This window comes from Babesia bovis (genome assembly GCF_000165395.2).
Source record: "Babesia bovis T2Bo chromosome 4 map unlocalized Chr4_2, whole genome shotgun sequence".
In the NCBI taxonomy this organism is placed as follows: Eukaryota; Apicomplexa; class Aconoidasida; order Piroplasmida; family Babesiidae; genus Babesia; species Babesia bovis.
The window spans coordinates 86,641-101,563 of NW_026261572.1; the positions used below are offsets into that span (position 1 = coordinate 86,641).

At 40.5% G+C, this 14,923-nt stretch overlaps 9 protein-coding genes across 9 annotated transcripts; 3 read left to right on the forward strand and 6 right to left on the reverse strand.

Annotated features, from left to right (window-relative positions):
• Positions 1–69: 69 nt before the first annotated feature.
• BBOV_IV000350 (variant erythrocyte surface antigen-1 beta subunit) lies at positions 70–951 on the reverse strand. The gene is made up of 2 exons (XM_001609153.2): positions 681–951; positions 70–636 (listed from the first exon to the last, which is right to left on the reverse strand). The coding sequence occupies exon 2, from the start codon at positions 537–539 to the stop codon at positions 87–89; it is 453 nt and encodes a 150-aa protein (XP_001609203.1). The 5' UTR covers positions 540–636; positions 681–951; the 3' UTR covers positions 70–86.
• Positions 952–1,416: 465 nt separating this feature from the next.
• BBOV_IV000360 (uncharacterized protein) lies at positions 1,417–2,744 on the reverse strand. Its single transcript, XM_001609154.2, has one exon. It carries the CDS (start codon positions 2,707–2,709, stop codon positions 1,429–1,431), a length of 1,281 nt encoding a protein of 426 aa, XP_001609204.1. The 5' UTR covers positions 2,710–2,744; the 3' UTR covers positions 1,417–1,428.
• A 1,825-nt stretch (positions 2,745–4,569) lies between these two features.
• On the forward strand, positions 4,570–6,069 carry BBOV_IV000370 (putative integral membrane protein). The gene has a single exon (XM_001609155.2). It carries the CDS (start codon positions 4,610–4,612, stop codon positions 5,807–5,809), a length of 1,200 nt encoding a protein of 399 aa, XP_001609205.1. The 5' UTR covers positions 4,570–4,609; the 3' UTR covers positions 5,810–6,069.
• Positions 6,070–7,259: 1,190 nt separating this feature from the next.
• BBOV_IV000380 (uncharacterized protein) lies at positions 7,260–7,769 on the reverse strand. The gene has a single exon (XM_001609156.2). It carries the CDS (start codon positions 7,747–7,749, stop codon positions 7,285–7,287), a length of 465 nt encoding a protein of 154 aa, XP_001609206.1. The 5' UTR covers positions 7,750–7,769; the 3' UTR covers positions 7,260–7,284.
• BBOV_IV000390 (50S ribosome-binding GTPase family protein) lies at positions 7,751–10,021 on the reverse strand. The gene is made up of 14 exons (XM_051767382.1): positions 9,923–10,021; positions 9,748–9,885; positions 9,598–9,706; positions 9,484–9,560; positions 9,384–9,449; positions 9,041–9,346; positions 8,950–9,005; positions 8,829–8,911; positions 8,657–8,795; positions 8,285–8,623; positions 8,145–8,249; positions 7,980–8,111; positions 7,878–7,940; positions 7,751–7,838 (listed from the first exon to the last, which is right to left on the reverse strand). The coding sequence occupies exons 1-14, from the start codon at positions 9,989–9,991 to the stop codon at positions 7,766–7,768; spliced, it is 1,755 nt and encodes a 584-aa protein (XP_051623023.1). The 5' UTR covers positions 9,992–10,021; the 3' UTR covers positions 7,751–7,765.
• Positions 10,022–10,048: 27 nt separating this feature from the next.
• On the reverse strand, positions 10,049–11,842 carry BBOV_IV000400 (DEAD/DEAH box helicase family protein). Its single transcript, XM_051767431.1, has 9 exons — positions 11,681–11,842; positions 11,630–11,642; positions 11,542–11,593; positions 11,345–11,503; positions 11,208–11,307; positions 10,779–11,168; positions 10,560–10,741; positions 10,284–10,524; positions 10,049–10,249 (listed from the first exon to the last, which is right to left on the reverse strand). Exons 1-9 carry the CDS (start codon positions 11,822–11,824, stop codon positions 10,064–10,066), a joined length of 1,467 nt encoding a protein of 488 aa, XP_051623024.1. The 5' UTR covers positions 11,825–11,842; the 3' UTR covers positions 10,049–10,063.
• A 541-nt stretch (positions 11,843–12,383) lies between these two features.
• Positions 12,384–12,958, forward strand: BBOV_IV000410 (uncharacterized protein). Its single transcript, XM_001609159.1, has one exon. It carries the CDS (start codon positions 12,396–12,398, stop codon positions 12,864–12,866), a length of 471 nt encoding a protein of 156 aa, XP_001609209.1. The 5' UTR covers positions 12,384–12,395; the 3' UTR covers positions 12,867–12,958.
• Positions 12,959–12,990: 32 nt separating this feature from the next.
• BBOV_IV000415 (uncharacterized protein) lies at positions 12,991–14,021 on the reverse strand. Its single transcript, XM_051767244.1, has 6 exons — positions 13,689–14,021; positions 13,528–13,653; positions 13,418–13,490; positions 13,266–13,382; positions 13,159–13,228; positions 12,991–13,122 (listed from the first exon to the last, which is right to left on the reverse strand). The coding sequence occupies exons 1-6, from the start codon at positions 13,838–13,840 to the stop codon at positions 13,022–13,024; spliced, it is 639 nt and encodes a 212-aa protein (XP_051623600.1). The 5' UTR covers positions 13,841–14,021; the 3' UTR covers positions 12,991–13,021.
• Positions 14,022–14,094: 73 nt separating this feature from the next.
• Positions 14,095–14,833, forward strand: BBOV_IV000420 (uncharacterized protein). Its single transcript, XM_001609160.2, has one exon. It carries the CDS (start codon positions 14,134–14,136, stop codon positions 14,821–14,823), a length of 690 nt encoding a protein of 229 aa, XP_001609210.2. The 5' UTR covers positions 14,095–14,133; the 3' UTR covers positions 14,824–14,833.
• Positions 14,834–14,923: the final 90 nt, after the last annotated feature.

The window sequence follows — 14,923 nt, forward strand, 5'->3', positions numbered from 1 at the left end:
GTGTAGCACCTTGTCTACACTACTCACCACCAGTACCACTTCAGGTCATATCCCATGGCCGCCATGAATGAGCCGAGACCATTCTCTTAGTTGTTCAATGCATGCTGCATCCACCTAGAACCTCCTTTGCCAGTCGAGAACTTGCTACCCGTTAGGAACCCCAACTGACTGAGTCCACTCCAGATGAGACATACTGACCCTAGGAAAATCCGGGCCAGGAGGTGGACCATAGTGGAGTCACCTGATATGGTGGGCCAGTAGTATTCTCCTTCAGATTGGCCGCCACCATCGGTACCACAACAAGCGGCACCACCAGCACATGTACATTTCCCTCCTATCCCAGTTTCCCCCTTAAGACAGCACTTATCACCTTCCTGCCACCCAACCCACTTCTGTAGTCCCTGTGCCAACTGGTCTATCAGTGCCTTTATGACCTCGGTATTGTCATAGGTGGTGTGGGTTGTACTCAATATTACATAAATACACCACCTTAAGTGTTCATTAAATACCCTACCCGGTCTACATTCTAATATTATCATACAACACGTAGTGACCACTACCTGGTAGTATCGCCCTCGGAGCACTACGTATATGATTACACTAGATTCCCACGTTAGTAATGCTAGTGTACAGACTCTACATAACTGCCACTGAGTATTATATACAGGCAAGTAACTTACTTTTACTGTTGGTGTTATAAGGAGTAGTTCATACCGGTCGTACTACAGCGTCATTCATAGTCACACTGTTGCATCCACGGTGCTTTCCAGTAATACAAATCCATTAAGAATTGGTAGCGGTTTACACTCCCTAGTCGTTATTGGATCACTAGTTTCTAAGTTACGACACTAACTATGTACACCACAGTTACTTATTCATTCTACCTCGTGGCCATTCATAGCGTTCTACATCGCCTTCCAGACGAGATTGTACAATGTATGGGCCTGCATTTACATAGCAGCATTACTGGATAATACCCTACAGCACCACTACACTATTACCCTATACATTACCCCACGCTATTTCATGTACTGGGGCTAATTACCCCACTTATGTGCCACAACCCTACATGGATCATATAAAAAACCCAACAAACGATACCATACAACAACGTGACACAACTTCATAGTATTCCTAATAGACATTGCACACCAGTATAGAGTCAATGTATGGTATATAGTGCCTTAGTGGTCACTTTGAATTGTGACCACACTAAAGTCAACCTACGCTAGCATTGGACATTATATATTACCACTACACAGTGCTCCGGTAATATTCACTACTACACTGATTCTTACCTTATACTTCAAAATCACTTGATGGTAACACTGCGAGCTATGCTGTTACCCTCTCCGCTGTAAACTACTCTGGTGTTATCCAATGTCTCCCACTGTGACATTACCACCAACAGCCATCACTGTAAACTAACTATCGCTTCCCTAGTGCCTTAACGCGATAACCATAGAACGCCAGTGTGCCGCCCACAGTCATTATATAAATGGCTGGTACCAGAATACGGTCGTTATGGTAATCCCATTCCAAATCCTCTCCACTGCTGGCATACACCCCAATAACACATGCAAGTGCTACTATCAGTACCGATGCCAATATAAAGAATGCCAACTGGTCAGCACTACGCAGGTACTTCGTAGACTGGCCCAAATGTTCTGTACTACCAGTAGTGAAAGGCCCTTTCAAGTGCACTGTACACAATAGGCTTACCAAAGCAATGCAGTGCAGCGTTGCCAAAGGGTACCTATAGGGCTCATTAGAGTACACATGTGCCCATAGATGACACACAGCTATCAACGTAGCCATTGTGGCTCCCAGAAGTACTAAGCATATAAGCTCCCAATCACTATAGGGCATTTGTAGCACTAGTACCTTATGACCGGTTAATAGCAGAGCTGTAGCGGCTGTCAGTGATACCTTAAAGAGCCATACATTTGCATTTTGGGGGCCTTGTTTATGGTCTGTATACACAGCTCGGCTGTCGCTGGTTGCTATAATTAACAATCCAAAGCACGCCATGGCACCGGCTAATGCTAACACTAGCACTACTGCCATTACATAGCACACAAGCTTGTAGTTACATACAGGTCGTTGGAATGCGCCTATATGGTAACCACATGTTGCGAGTGCTACTAGTAATAGTGTTACCACTGCCGTGGCGCCCAAAAATTCTATACTGGGTTTAGAAACTATTCCATGACTATGGCCTAAATTGGTATCCAGAGCCAGTATATAGCACAGTAGCACCAGACTAACAATCACGAATCCAATGTGCCATTTAGTAAATGGGTGCTTTAGGTATCCTAGGACACTAGCCAGCCACAAAGTAGCTATCATGGACGCGGATCCTATAGAAATGCATGGGACTACATTAAGTAGACCATCGTATACATTGATCCACTTGAACACTATACCCAGTATAAATAGCGTTAGCGTTAGTATGCATAGCGCAATGAAGATTAGATCACCTACGCTGATGTTGTACACGGTGTTTTGTAGAAAGCTTGGTTCATGGCGAGTTATATTGACGTCATTGGGAAGTTCAACATGACCGGATAGGTTCGCACCATTGTCGAGTGCCACTTCACTGGACAATTCCTGTGCCAAAGTAGCTTTCAACAGTGATGTTGTGGACATCAGTAGTGTGATGCTTTGTCCTAGCGATGTGGACATGAGGTACTTCCGCAGTGTTGACATGATGGCAACTAAATTAGTCTTGGGCGCCGTATAGTTGATATATCATTCAGTTGTAATCAATAATACTGTATAAATCTCGTTTTCTTTACGTATTGAGTTGTATTGCTTAGTAGCGCTCAGTAGTGCTGGGCACCAGTGACGTGGTTGTGGGAGCATGGATTTGCCGACGTGATGTATGTTCCAGACGTCTGTAGGATGGTTTTTTAGTGACATATAGTCAATACAGGGTGTGGGGGATTGAGAACATTCTTTGGTACAGAATTCCTGTAGAGTGCTGGGTAGGACGGAACGTAGCACTCAGTGCAGTGTACAGCTCACCTGTCAGGGATTATACATGCTTGGAACATGGATCTTGTGTACACTTACTGATACTTCTGAGGTCGTAGGGACATTTTTAGTGATCTGTGGAAGTCTAACAATGGCCTGATAGCAATTCTTGTGCGTTTCATCTTTGCCATCATCCTTAATAGTTATCAGTGCATTACCGAAAGTGCCCTTGTATTCCTCCTCTTCTTATATCCATTGAATCTATCTGATGGCATTATTCACTTCAGATTTGATCCACCATTTGCACTTCTCTACTATACCACCCAGAAACCAAAGACATCACCCAGTACCTGTGGTGTCGTAGCACTGAGGGCGGCGGTAACTCTCACTAGTGTATAAACACACGACTGCATCATGTTCTCGTTACTGAAGAAGTACAGTATCCCGTAGAGTCTTGAGCCTGTCATATCACCGGTGCTGCCATTGTGGAAGGCATTTCGAAAACTCATTGGCAGAGGGCAGCACTGGACAGTAGCAATGGTATGATGTAAGTGGGATGCAGCAGACAGATAATCCAGTTCCTACACATTAGGCGCATCTTTCCCTTTCTTGTGAGGGTTGCTGCCTCTTGTTTGTCCAGCTCTTCCATAGTATTATTCCAACGGAAACCTGGCAACACGGGATTCATGAGTGTTGTTAATGGCCTAGAGGGTTTGCTTTAGACGAGGAGAACGAGCAATATCAATACAAATGCCACCACTAGGAAGACCTGTGCCTAGTTTATCCAACGACTGCATGATTAGGCAATATATAGTTATGGAAAAGTTGAAGCATATAAAGGAGCATACGTGAATGGTGCTACAGGTAGTGTGGATGGTACATTTAGATGGTCACCTATGCATCCTATGTACTACCTTGGCAATTTTGCAACCCTTATGACGTGATATGGTATCCAGCAGAGATAACAAGGGTGAATTAATCCGCATAGCATTACGAAATTCATTCATATATTCCCAGTTCAAAGCAGCGCACATCCTCTTAATTTGGTTAATAAGATCTTAGAGTTACAGAAGGTACAGTTAAATATATATAGTTGGATGAGAGCCCGAACAACTAAATTGCGATTATCTACCCTGGGAATCAAGATAGTCATTTTCTAATAGTATATCGGCAAGATGAGCATTCCATGCAATGATGCCTATAAGAATGTTTGGAAAAATACTTCCTGGAGTCACCATTATTAGCCCAGCAATGGTAATGTTGCTCAACATTTTAGGAGTATCATATTTTATCTCTACTAAAAAGGCTGAGCAAGTTGAATCACTTGAGTATATTATTTGCGATCTTCCAGGGAAATCAACAACTGCTATATTTACCCATTTTCTCTATAATTTTCCGGTTTGAGGAGTGCAACGTTTGGCATTACTATTCTTTGCTTCGTTTCCTCATCCTTCCTGTCCCTCCCACCCATCCTAAATGACTTCCTAATATAATGTGTGACTAGCATCCATGACACATTATGAGAAATGTATGAATCTTGATCAACGGCTTTCATTCCTGCTTACACGCCTAGTATGGGGGTTTGGAGGCAGTAAGATTAGCATTCAGTCGCGGAATTCCTTATGAGCACATCATGGATTGCACCGATGGATGTAGTTCATCCGGAATTCCCGGCGCTACATCTTGCAGTGCTATTCCTCCTGCTAATGTTTCTACTGCAACCATAATATTCATCATTACCGCAATTTTCGAACTTGGCTCGTGCTTCTCTGCTTTTATTAATGTGCTTATCGAAGGGTTCCAAACTATTGGAAATCAGCAAGGTGTGGAAGATAAAAACGATTCAATAGCTCCACTGTCGTTCCTCATCCTAATATTCTACGTATTGCTCCACATTAGCGGTTACAACGCAAATTATATCAATAGTCCAGTCAGCAAATGCCAACTGACGTTTACCGTATGCGGTTTTCTTGTGGTACTCAGTTCAGCAGTGATTGCTATGGCTGTTCATCAAAAAGGCTCAGAAAAGCAAAGGGGCTACACTGCAATAGCATGTACCGTACTACAATGTATCGCAATGGTTATCTTCATCATATGTGCTGTAAAACAGCAATGTTTTGGCACGTGCCGCAAAAGCACTCGAATAGGCTTCTACGTTGTGGGTGCGATATATTTAATCTGGACTGTAGGGTATCTCTTTACTTTGAAAGAATTCTACACAGCTGTAATGAGCGAGCCGAAACTACAATCTGTTTCATGGGAAAAGTTCCGTTGTATTGCCCCAATTAACTACCTTATACAAATCGCACTTACAGTTAGCATTTACCAGATCAATATGTGCTGTTTACCTTTTACATACGGAGATATGGTCTTTGTAGTTGTGTCGGGTGCGCTGGCTGGTACTTTCGTCAGTTTGCTTACAGTCATCCTTGGACTTACCACGTTTGAGAAGATTAGCAAGTATCCTAGGACAGCAATACTTTACGTTTTGACCATATCATTGTTAATCTATATCCATTGGGGTCATCCATTCTCTGCCCAGCTCAAAGAGGAAGCGGTAGGGGTGGCTGTCTTAGGTTCGCTATTACTGGTAGTCTTTGTGGTCCCTCCAACAATGTTGGGCTATCAAATGTATAAGCAAGATAAATCCAAGGATGGTAAAAACCAGCAAAATGTATCCAAGTGGGATGACGTTGACGTAATGATACCACTAGGTATATATGTGTTTCTAGTTACCATAGGATTCGTCTGGTACCTTCATCAATGCGGCATAACAGAAGTCGTAGTATTTAAGTTGAGGGGGCCTAACTCGGTGGGAGGCGTTTACAAGTAGGAAAGAAGATCCGTATATAATGACCAATTGTTGAAATATAGCAACATAAGTGCCGGAAGGCACCACGGAAGGTTAATGAAGTTGGCTCAAAGAGGCAACAACTTCATATAAACAAGAACATTGCAGTAATGCGATAATGTAGTAATGGATGTTATTTACACGATACGTATACCTCCAAATAAATGGGGTTGGGTAACATCCACAACCACCTTATGGCCAACATAAGTCCTACTTCTCGGTGTTTTTAATAGCAATATCTGGTGCAATATGCTTTGTTGGGATCATTCCAATGGTTGTAGCTGGTGTCATTCAGTTGAGTAGCATTTCACCATAGTTAAATACGGTTGAAACTAATTTTAGACAACCGTACATATCATTACATTGTTTATGGGAGTATCAATCCCAAAGATGCCCTGAGTTGCACAGAGAAATATTGATACAACTGTCTGTCTATTTTATACCGTGCTTTGTTTAGTGACCCAAACAAGCTGGCGTCAAAACCATATAGTTATATGTTGACGAAGTCGGAATACTATGGCGCGGGAAACATTCGTTACCGTTAATAATGTAGTTGAACACATTAAAAATTCTTGGTGCGCTTATTATTACCTCATGAGGCTCAGTTTTCCCTTGTGTCTTAAAATACTCTTCTGTATGTGGTCACAAAAACATAAAACATTTATCACACAATATATAAGAATAACAAATGCTACTCTGAATACATATGTCATTGAGAATAATGTCCTCTACCGTTATTAGCATTAATTCATTTGATATGAGGATATCCCACAAAATTGGTTCAACATATTTAGTCATCCCTAAAGATAATAATGTCCTACACAGACTACTGAATTATCATACATCATCATTGAGCAAGTTTCTTCAATGATATTAAGAAATGTTAATATCGCATTAGCTGGATAAATAGTATACATACTAGACAGAAGTCTTGATTTTTCTTGAATGGCTCCCATCATAATTATTGGTAACAACTGCTTTCTGTATTCATTCCTTTTCCTTTGTCCGTATTGCAGTTGTCATATTATTAGCTTCTATTATTGAGTTGCATCTAGCAAATTAGAAATTGAGGAAATAACCCTCTATATTGATTGATGGTTACTGTTAAAAGGCAGCGTGAAAATATACCACAGTTGTATACATTTGACGTTACATGAACTATAGTATAGGCTATCTATTGTAAAAAACTAGCAACCATATGCAACTATGCAATAATGCTGCATATCATGGAAATTACAACAGTGCTGATTTATATATTCTATTGTTAGGCCCAACTTTGTTGGTACTATAGGTTCAATAATGACATCATAATGATGGTCGAACTACGTCAAGTATGGATTCAGCATATTTTGCATAAATGAAATCAACCCCAAGCCAAACGGCTGGCTCTACTTATCTCTTAAATCAACCGTTCGATCAATGGAGTTCGACAAGAACATCTGAAAAAGTTACTAACTTCATGAGACCTTGTTTCCAGTTGTCTTGAATTCGCTCCACTTGCTTTCCAACTGACGCTCCACTTCATCTTTTATTAGAAATTCGATTCTGGACTGCTGTGCTTCTAAAGTACCTAGTCTTTCTTGCAGCTTAGCTTCCTTCTTAGACTCTTTACGGATACCTCGTGCATACTCGGAAAGGACAAGCAATGTGGCGACTCCAAAGACAATAATTTCTCCGAATAACTCCGTCCCAATTACAACTGACTTTTCTGGAGATATCCATGGAGTTGTGTCCGGTTCTCCTTGTTCAGGATTATAGAATCGACGAGTTACATATCTGTCGAAGGCGTAGCTACGGTTACCGATTGTTACACACAGCTTGCGGAATCTTTCATTTTTGCTGGCTCGTTTTTTAAGGTATGACGCCAATGGTTTTGATATCTGTTTTATAAATACGGTCAGAAGCTTGAAAGCTGGAATCATGATCTTACATTGTAGTTTATGCTGGTTGATTGTTTAATAGTGTGTTTCTATTGTCCAACTCATTTCGCATTTTCATCAGTTTTTTAAACCTCCCCCTGTATACTTAAACATATCATACGTTTACATACCTATTCTTTAGCACATGTGTGCTCTGTATTTGTTTGATGGGCCGCCTAATCATCGCGGGCCTTCTGTGTTAGTCTTGCAAAAATGATATATTACCAACATACCTCAATATATCCAGGCCTTTTGGAGCACTTATCTCAATGATCTTAGGACCTGTACCGGTGATAGAGAGCCATCCTAGACCAGGCAGAACGATATCATCCAGTGGGAATGCCGCATTACAATTCAGTTCAACTCTGATCCATATCATGATTTAAAACACTACTAACCTATATGTTGACCATGGCAATAGTTTTTCGTAATTCTGCTTCGAATGAGGAGGGTATATTTTGACTCCTGCCTTGTACTTCATGATATCAGAAGCAGCTACAGTCCTGTATCACATGATTCGGGATGATTTCTGACTCACCTACACGTTTCCATTGTTACTCCTGAACTGATATAACAATGAACTATGGCTACATGGCCCTCAACGAAATCTATGCGTATCAGGGCACCAAGTAACAACGATTGGCCAGGTTCCATGCGAATCACCGTAGGGTCAATCCTTTTATTCATTGCAATGGAAAACATATCAGCAGGGGTTGTGAGGAGCTGTGTGACTGTTGACGCTACTGGAATACCGGGGGTATCAACAAGGTTAAAGCCTCCAAAAAGGCCAAAGTCTACGAATCCCAATGTGCTTCCAGGTGTTGCAGACCTTGTTACTCCTCCAACGCCACGTTTTATATTCAGCGTCCCAGCATCACTGCATTTTGTCATTAAAGTTGATGCGACGTACCTATAATGGATATAATGTAGTAGACGGTTGACAAAAGTAGACTTCCCAGTATTAACAGCACCTACTACATACGTATCCCTAGCTTGTCCAATTTTAATAGACTCTTTCAATCGTTTCTCTAATGAATCAAATCCGATCCCTAAAAGATTTTACTTGTGAATTATAAACGCACCTTTAGTGCTCGATACCATAAATACGTCCGAATTCTTTGCATTTCCGATATGGCGTACAATAGAGCGCAACCAACGCTTTATTCTGTAAACACTTAGAGTAAGAACACCCTCGTAACACACTCTGGAAGATCAGTTCTGTAAGGTAGAACATCAACCTTGTTTATAACCCATATTACCTGCGGAAGAATGCATGGAACGAAAATAGATATACCTCTATCGACTTGTTTCTCAATGCGATATAGAGTTCTGGCAATGCTGTTGCTTCCACATTAGTTATATCTACGACAAAAAACACTAAACCATCGCTTTTTATTCGTGTCATCAGGTTACTGATAACCTCGGGCGCCGCAGCTTTGCGTGCAGATGTGGCTGTACGCTCTCGTTCTATTTCTTCTGGCATTTTCATTGTACCCGTGTGTTTCATTGTCTCATGTATAATCCTGGAGGTGGACTCTCTTGGATTATGATCGCTCTCAGTATCATTAGGTTCCATTATCGGTTCTAGCCTTTTATAGAACTGTGTTAATCCTTATACTCTACTTAGACAGACTTACCTGTAATTTGTAACAGCGTCTACAGACAGCTTTGCGTTTAAGCCTTTGCAAACGCCCATCATCACACTGCAGGATATGTAGTACAATAGTTAATCCATACCTTGTCAACTTGAATACCGTCTGGAACATGGTCTACTTCCACCCCTCCTATTTTGGGTACCTTTGCAGAGCCCCGAGCTATGTTTAAATCTATCAAATGCCGTGGTGAAAATACCTCCGATGCCAGACAACACTTCAGAATCTATGTACCCGGGTTTAGTTGAGTCTGTTGATTGGAATAAAGCTCCACATCCTATACACTTTTTTGGAATATTGAGTTCTTTCTGGATGAATATGTGTTGTATCTACAAAAAATCCAACTTACGAAAAAAGGATCTTCCGTTATTCCCGGTACCAATGTGTCGCTGCTGTCTTCTAATCCAAAGTCTGTTAATGATGCTTTTGTTCGCACATGGGTGTATATATGCTTCTTCGGCCTCAAACAAGTCGCTACTCCAACTTGCTGTATACACATTAGAGCCTTAGACTTTCTATCCAACTTTATAGAGTTGTCGATTTCGCTGAAGGCTACATATTGTAGCTGACAGCTCTGAAAGAAGCCTGTGCATTTTCTTAAATGAATCATATTTAATTTTGCAACTAAAATTACAAATGCATGTGCATTAATCATTATTTTGAGTTCAAACGCGCAAGTTGCGAACCATGACTTCCATGGATTCCGGATCGCACTCAATCAATTCGATGTTGCAGTGATAGAACTGTTTAATAGATTCTATAAGCTCCAGTTCTGCTGGTGTTATCATATTGATGGCTATACCCTTTGCACCGAATCTCCCTGTCCTTCCAATGCGATGTAAATAAGTTTCCTAATTGTGGTTAAGGATATTTAATGAACCTTACCATACAAATCTGTTTGCTACTAGCCATTCTCGTAGTTCCAGCAAACTTGAACGGTAATTCATAGTTGATGACCAAAGTAACTTGCGGAACGTCGATACCACGTGCCAGTACATCAGTGCATATCAACACCTTAGTCTCTCCATCTTTGAATTCTCGCATAATACGATCCCTTACTTCAGGTGTCATTGCGTTGGTGGTAGCGCGTGGATTCATAGTTCCACATAGCAATGATACTGCGTGTCTACAACGGATTGATAAAACACAAATTCGACAGACCCGTGATCGCGCATTCTTTGAGACAGTTGGAATGCATTTTCCTTTGCATTAACAAATATGACCGATTGCCCTATGATCATGCTGGCGTATAGTTCGGCCAGCTTCTTGAATTTGTCTTCGTCATCCACACATATCATATATCGCTGTTCTATACAGTCCAAAGTAAGCTTTTCTCTCCTGACCTGTCGGAATTTTGGGCACAATTCCTTATTGACTCACCTGAATCTTTTTAGGGTGGACTGCTACCCTTTCCGCGAAGCGAAGTATGTCATCTGAGAATGTGGCTGAGAAAAGAAGAACTTGTACACTCCTGGATAACATTTGATGGATTGTCAACACCTGCGTTCCGAGGTTCGTTTCTCTGTTTATGAGTTCATCAGCTTCATCCATAACGATTAACTTGGTATTCCCAAAATTGATGACACGTTTGCGCATGAACTCCAAAGTTTTGCCGGGAGTTCCAACGTAAAGTTGATAGCCATCTTGTGCTTGATATCTCACGCACATGGGTACACCGAGAAATATCTTAATTTTAGTGAATTTCCCCAATTGTGATAAGACATGGACATTTTGTACTGACAGTTCCCTAGTGGGACATAAACATATTCCCTAGAAGTGAATGACGTTTTTCATGCTGAACCAACGAACCTGTATTTCTGGCATCATGGGTTCCACTTTTGACAATAAGGCCAAAGAGAATGTGGCCGTTTTACCAGAACCATTTTTGGCTTGTGCAATGATATTGTTTCTACGAGTTCTAATGCATAGTTTTATCCAGTACTTACCCATGACCTAATATAAAGGGTAACGCAACCGATTGGATTCGGGAGGGTTTAACAAAGCCCATATGGTGTATTCCTTGGAGTAACTCAGGTGACAACATTAGCTGGTTCCATTGTAGATTGTTTTCTGGCGCAGGTTCTCCATCGACTAGAATTTCATCTCTAAAACACAATATACAATTCCAATAAGCATGTCTTACACAATTTCATCCAACTGTTGGTGTTTCACGAGGTTCACATCTCTTGGCAATCCTGCTCGCACATATTAAGTGAGAGACTATAGAATACCTGACGCTACATCCTACATTAAATATTAAAACAAATCAGATAAATGCCTACCCCTGCGATTGGTTGCTGTGAACCATTTATATTGGTGTTTCCTACATTGTTCAGGTTGATGTTCCCTCCGGGATTCAGTAATTGTCGCAAGGCTGCGTTCTCCTCACTTTTCAAAAAGTTTTCAAATATTTTTTCGTCGTCCATTATGTAAAAGTGTTTTACATTATAAATTATGTGTTAGTTTTTATTGAGTTATCGCGTGATCGTGCGGGTCGCAATGATAATGGATGATGCTGAGGCTCTTTATTCATGTGAAATATAATTATTTATGAGTGTATATTATCAGTGCAAATGTATTATTTTTATAGAGAAGGAGTGAAGTATTGAAAGATTTTATCTGTAGACAATTACGTGAATATTTTACATTTACAACAGGAGTTGGTTATTGACATACATTATCATTAGATACGATATAATTTAGTTCCATATATAATGCATATAAATAATGTGGAGTATATAGTTGTACGTAAAGTGCAGTTTCTACGCATGACTACATTACACCACGATTTGAAAATCGTTAAATAAGGGAAGCCATGCATTGTAACTGTGAATAACCTCCAAAATATTAAACAATTATATGTCACATTATTTTTTCCTTGCTATTGCTGTTATTTGAGACATATATGTTACAAGAATTATTTTTTCTCTCCATAATATTGGGTTCACAATACGTATAATCCACATCAGTATTAATTATATTCTTCCAATATCCAAAATGTTGTCACTAAAATTTTCACTTCTTTCTCTTTTCTTCTCAGCTTTTATAGCTGGCATTAAGGCCGATGGTCCATGCTCCGATGCTGATTTGGCAGCCTTGGGATTCCACTTGGGTTCTCCCATTGATGACATGATTCCTAAGCTTAAGGTTTCTACCAAAGCTATCAGGAAGGTTATGATGGGCAACTTGACAAGTGTTTCTGAGAGCAACCGTCCCGCCGTAGCCGACAAGATCGCCAAGGAGTTGAGCAAGGGTGGCATTTCTGGCGTCGATGGCCAGTGTTTGTTATGCTTTGCCGGATCAGCTCAATGTGTAGCTAGCAAATGCAAGGGAGCCTGTGTGAGCAGCGAATACAGCAAGCAGTGCCAGAGCTGCATTATGGAGCACTGCCACGCTTCGTTCGTCAGCTGCGTTGGTCAAGAGACTGTGAACCCTGCTCAGCACAAAGATATGATGAATGCCAAGTGATTGAGCATTTCATCCAACAATGTGGACAAAATACCTAAATCGCCAACGTGTTTAGCGTGCCGAACATTTTTCAATATCACTTTCTAGGAAATATAGAACGTACATACAGCAACATTATTTTACACTTTAGTTATGTTGATATCAGCGTAAAATGCTCACTGAGGTATGGTGGCAGCACTTCTGTATGACCAAGCCGCTAGGCTGAATAGTTTGCTTGACAGTTGCCCGGCCATTTGCGATGTTTGACTCCGTTTCTCTGTTAAGGTTATCATTTGTTCATTTATTGTGTTACCTTGTGAACACTTGAGACAGTTGAATAGGTTGAGCAATGCGAATATCAGTATCACTGCAGATAGAGTTACCTAAAGCAAGGATATATTCCTTAACATCGATTGATACCATTGGTATATCCAGAATTGACAGTTTGTATAAAAGGTTCCACGCCCAAGGAACCGGCCAGATGTATATTACTGTCCAGAAGAAATTGGATTCTTCTTTATGTAGAAACATTTCATCCTACGCAGGGTGATTTCACATGTGTTAGATATTACCTTAGTTGCTTTGTGTACAAACACTTGTTTAACGTTGGTATTATCAGTGTACCACGTGATACCGGCCAGATTGCTAGAAGTTCGTTAACAGCATATTTACCAGAACATACTTTGCTGTGTGGTTTTTAACAATCCAAAAGTCAGCGAATGCCATAAGTGCTGTCAGCTCAAATGTGAATACATAGTCTGGATATGTTCCTACAATATATCCCAATACATATGGCATAATAAAGTACCTATACCATGTGATTATCCAATGGAGCAAACATACGATATAACAATTGCGATTTTTAGTCCAATATGTGCTAGGCAAGTCCACGGATGTGGTAGTAGCATGACGCTAGTGACGAAATTGGCGAAAACTGCTGATGCATTCTTGGATGATCGCAATTCATTTATTGATCCAGTAAGTTCATCTTGCATTTTGTCTTTCTAATTCGCCTTTATGATCTACGTGGCTTGTGGACGTATTAATTTGTATGCACGTATGGCAATACCTTACCGAGATGTCTTATTGTAATTATTTCACTTTTAGATAAAGTTTCATGGAATTATATAGATTGACAGTTACACATAATTAATATTAGATGTGTGACGTTTACGTCACAAAATTTGCTATGTTCAGTTAATTTTACATACTCTCTGAATGAGGTTGGAATCCATTATTACCTTGGCACTATGCCAATAACGTTTTAGAAGAAATTGCATGTGATTTTATGGTTCTTATGATTATTTGTCGGTTGCTTTCTTACGCTTTGTGCGGTATCTTCTTAAAGCTACCGTTGTGTCTTTGTTATGTATCATCCCGAACTACAACACATTTATCTCCACTTGATTTGTATCAGTATCATAATAGGACTACTTCACGATACCCTAATAGTATATACGCAACGGAATCGCAGGATGCTAATCTAGATTCTACTGGCAACGACTTGTTTACTGGTCCTCGAATAGATACGAAAGGAAAGATTATCAACAAAAAGAAGAAATTGTATTCATACGGTTCTCTGAGACATGTGGATGATTTTTTCGAAGGCAAATATCACGTTGAATGGATAGTTCGCGGTATAAGTGAGAAGCTACAGTTTAGACGTAGGGACTCGGGGGCACCTCCATTGCATACCAGCAGGTTCACTTTCGCTGGTATTGGTGGCTTCATGTTACGTCTATGGTTAGATGGATTGCCAAGTTCTAAGCCTGGAGACATTGCGTTGTCTCTTCTACAAAAAGAGCATTGGACTTCTTTGGACAGTCCTCTAACATTTTCAGTTGGGAAAGTTACTCGTGGACCATTTTTCTTTCGATCAAGTCCCTATTTCGCAGCATTAAAATCTTTCTGTGCACTAAATGAAGTTTTGGAGGACAACGAGTTACACATTCGGGTTAGCCTTGCCACTAGAAACTGACATTGGCTTCTTGGTTATTCTGCGTCTCACCATGAGTCATCTGAGTTAATCATTAAAATTCCCATTCAATTTACATTAGCCGTATCTCTTGTTTAGATAG

Coding starts and splice junctions, on each gene's coding strand:
- BBOV_IV000410 (XM_001609159.1), top strand. CDS start 12,396: ATGTTGTCACTAAAATTTTCACTTCTTTCTCTTTTCTTCTCAGCTTTT.
- BBOV_IV000370 (XM_001609155.2), top strand. CDS start 4,610: ATGGATTGCACCGATGGATGTAGTTCATCCGGAATTCCCGGCGCTACA.
- BBOV_IV000360 (XM_001609154.2), bottom strand. CDS start 2,709: ATGTCAACACTGCGGAAGTACCTCATGTCCACATCGCTAGGACAAAGC.
- BBOV_IV000420 (XM_001609160.2), top strand. CDS start 14,134: ATGGTTCTTATGATTATTTGTCGGTTGCTTTCTTACGCTTTGTGCGGT.
- BBOV_IV000380 (XM_001609156.2), bottom strand. CDS start 7,749: ATGATTCCAGCTTTCAAGCTTCTGACCGTATTTATAAAACAGATATCA.
- BBOV_IV000415 (XM_051767244.1), bottom strand. CDS start 13,840: ATGCAAGATGAACTTACTGGATCAATAAATGAATTGCGATCATCCAAG. Junction 13,383..13,417: donor TTGTACACAAAGCAACTAAG/GTAATATCTAAC, acceptor CACCCTGCGTAG/GATGAAATGTTTCTACATAA. Junction 13,123..13,158: donor CTGTCTCAAGTGTTCACAAG/GTAACACAATAA, acceptor TAACCTTAACAG/AGAAACGGAGTCAAACATCG.
- BBOV_IV000390 (XM_051767382.1), bottom strand. CDS start 9,991: ATGCACAGGCTTCTTTCAGAGCTGTCAGCTACAATATGTAGCCTTCAG. Junction 8,912..8,949: donor TACAGAACTGATCTTCCAGA/GTGTGTTACGAG, acceptor AAGTGTTTACAG/AATAAAGCGTTGGTTGCGCT. Junction 8,796..8,828: donor TATGGTATCGAGCACTAAAG/GTGCGTTTATAA, acceptor AAAATCTTTTAG/GGATCGGATTTGATTCATTA.
- BBOV_IV000350 (XM_001609153.2), bottom strand. CDS start 539: ATGATAATATTAGAATGTAGACCGGGTAGGGTATTTAATGAACACTTA.
- BBOV_IV000400 (XM_051767431.1), bottom strand. CDS start 11,824: ATGGACGACGAAAAAATATTTGAAAACTTTTTGAAAAGTGAGGAGAAC. Junction 11,308..11,344: donor CCCTTTATATTAGGTCATGG/GTAAGTACTGGA, acceptor TAGAACTCGTAG/AAACAATATCATTGCACAAG. Junction 10,525..10,559: donor CAAAGAATGCGCGATCACGG/GTCTGTCGAATT, acceptor AATCCGTTGTAG/ACACGCAGTATCATTGCTAT.